Source organism: Ceratina calcarata, unplaced genomic scaffold (assembly GCF_001652005.2).
Source record: "Ceratina calcarata isolate Rehan_Ccalc_2016 unplaced genomic scaffold, ASM165200v1 scaffold255, whole genome shotgun sequence".
Taxonomy (NCBI): Eukaryota; Metazoa; Arthropoda; class Insecta; order Hymenoptera; family Apidae; genus Ceratina; species Ceratina calcarata.
Window position 1 is genome coordinate 124,140 of NW_017147566.1, and position 2,661 is coordinate 126,800.

The window sequence follows — 2,661 nt, forward strand, 5'->3', positions numbered from 1 at the left end:
TACGTTCGATTAAATCTGATTGATTTCTATTTTCTCTACCTATGATTTTCCTGTTTGTCGTAAAGTGGAAACGAAATCAGCTGGTCCCGAGGATTTAGGAGCTGCTTTAAAGGAACGACTCGAGGTATGCAGGAGGATAAAGGCGACTGCCGAGAGCGAGGGTAATGCTTCGAAAGCTCGTAGATACGGGCGTATTTGCAAACAATTCGAAGACGCTATCAAATTGCATACTCGCGGGAAACCTGTTCCTATCAGTGAATTACCTACTCCGCCTGGATTTGAACCTCTTACGGTTGCACCTGCTCCGTTACCGGATACGAGTGAAAAGCCTTCGGCGCCAGTGCCAGAAAATAAACCACAGTCCGAACCATCCGAAAATAAAAGGCCGAAGGCTCCTACTCCACCTTCGAGAACACAAATAGGTAATAAGTTGTATAATATCGGGTTGGCAAGAAAGTAATTTCACAAATTCACAGCGAAATTACTTTCTTGCCAATAATTTGTTGTCTAACAGACAGTATGTAATCGAGATTTATTAAAAATTAGGAAACCGCCCGAATCAAAAGTCGCGCGCGGATAAACAATTAGCTTTGTTGCAACAACGTCAGCACGAGTTGAAACAAGCCGCGCTTAACGCGAAGAAAGAAGGGGACATAGAACTGGCTCGTAATTATCTGAGAGAAGCGAAGAGGATGGATCCGTTGATCGAAGCTTCTATGGGCGGCTTGCCCGTTGATATGAATTCCATTCCACTATCACCGAAATCGAAAGATGAACTTACCGCGGAGAGCATAGGTGTGTCGGATGATGGGTTTACAGTTGTAAGCTCGGAAGATTTAGATGAAGCGAGCGGAACGGATGAAGAAATCTACGAAAATCTTGGCGCACAATTAATGAAACAAATTAAGGTAAAGCGAGTGCGATACGTGCAATTATTTCTGAAGAATCTAAACATTGAGATATATAATTTTATCGCAGTCGTGCTTATGTACGAGAGATCATTGCAAGGCGTTGGGCGATGTGCCGGGGTACAATAAATGGGAGCGACTTGCGTTGAATTATAAACGGGATTTAGATATGTTAAGGGTTCGAAAGCGCGACGCATTGCCACCGCCGCAGCATCACTACGAGACGAAGACCCATACGATGGTTCAGTTAGTATTAAACTATTTTTTCTCTAACGCTCGATTAAATTGTTATTTTATTGTAATCGGCGGTGTGTCTGTATTTTACAGGAGTTGTACAGATTTAAGCGACACAGATATAGAAATTTCTATAATAAGGGGCGTGAATTATCCAAAGGATGCTGACACTTACGTCATGTTCGACTTTCCTTATCCTTCAGACAATCCTCCGTCGGATCGGACGGCTACTGTTAAAGGAACATCCAACCCAGAGTATCAAGCAGTATTTTCATTGACTATAGACCGGACATCGAGGCCGTGTCAACGAGCATTCAAGAGGCATGCGTTGAAATGCCACGTTTGGTCCAAAGGGTAATGAATAACAGAGCACAAACGGTATTTTCATAACACGCGACATTTTTATAATACTCTTAGAATCTTCCTAATTTCGTTTTTCTTTATAATAAACTCTAATAATAACACAAAAGTCTTTTTGCAATATCCATTGCGTGATTCTTATAAAGTTTCTCATACCAGAAACGAATTGGGAAGCAGAATTGCTTTGAACCGTTTCCGTAAAGTGGCTTCTGATTTGAGAAACTTCATACGAATCACGTGGATATTGCAAAAAATGGGAGAAAGTTCTTTTTTGGACAAATATTAAAAATAGTAAAAAGATTAGTACGTTGATTGCAGATGCTCGCTGAATCCCATCCTGTGTTGCACTAATCCAAGGTATGAGAATTTTGAACCAGAGATAATATGCTATCTTTCATCGCTTAATTAACTGATCGAAAAGCTTTCGATTACCGTTTTGTCCGCTTTTAATATTGTTTTTTTTTAAACATACATTCGCTTGTGATGTGAAGCAGAATAAGTGTATGAAAAAATATTAAAGTTGCATTATCTATAATTGACTGTAATCAATTAACTGTACACACGGTTTATAGTACGTTTTGTATTGCACGAGCAGGCTGTAACAACGTAATTCTCGTCTATCTAAAAGTTGCGATATCCTTCTTGTGGCTCGTATTGTGCAATTTGTATTTTTTTGTTTTGCAGAGGATTCTTTAGAAGCGACAGTCTCTTAGGTACGGTGACGGTGAAGTTACAGCCTCTCGAATCACAGTGTGAACTTCATGACTCGTTCCCGGTAAATAATAGAAAGTCAGATTTATTTGTGTAAGAGTGTGATCTGTGACATTAACAAAAATTCTGCATCGTTGCAGGTGATGGATGGAAGGAAACCGACAGGCGGCAAGCTTGAGATAAAAATACGATTGAGGAATCCCATTGTAACGAAACAGATAGAAAGCATTACAGAAAAATGGTTAATGATTGATTATTAATTAAATATTATCGAGCAGTACCGTTGATGCCTTTGCTAATACGATCGGAGTATGTCGTTTCGCTTTAATAGTAACTTTATTCCACCTGTATATCAACGAAATAATTTATATAATATATAACGAATGTCTAGGCTTTATGGAGTAATATACCATTCAAAAAAATTATGGAATTAGGATATTTGTGTCGA

At 39.2% G+C, this 2,661-nt stretch overlaps 1 protein-coding gene across 3 annotated transcripts in view; it reads left to right on the forward strand.

Annotated features, from left to right (window-relative positions):
- Positions 1-2,655, forward strand: part of l(2)gd1 (lethal (2) giant discs 1) — a 4,874-nt gene extending 2,219 nt beyond the window's left edge. The window contains exons 5-11 of one of the 3 annotated variants that reach the window (XM_018021492.2): positions 66-422; positions 547-908; positions 979-1,154; positions 1,236-1,496; positions 1,821-1,859; positions 2,187-2,277; positions 2,354-2,655. In XM_018021492.2, the coding sequence (XP_017876981.1) occupies positions 66-422; positions 547-908; positions 979-1,154; positions 1,236-1,496; positions 1,821-1,859; positions 2,187-2,277; positions 2,354-2,473 (1,406 nt within the window). In that variant the 3' untranslated portion in view covers positions 2,474-2,655. Of the gene's footprint in view, positions 1-65; positions 423-546; positions 909-978; positions 1,155-1,235; positions 1,521-1,820; positions 1,860-2,186; positions 2,278-2,353 lie in introns of those variants that run through there. The other 2 variants (XM_018021493.2, XM_026812042.1) reach the window with 2 other exon arrangements.
- The last annotated feature ends 6 nt before the right edge of the window (positions 2,656-2,661 follow it).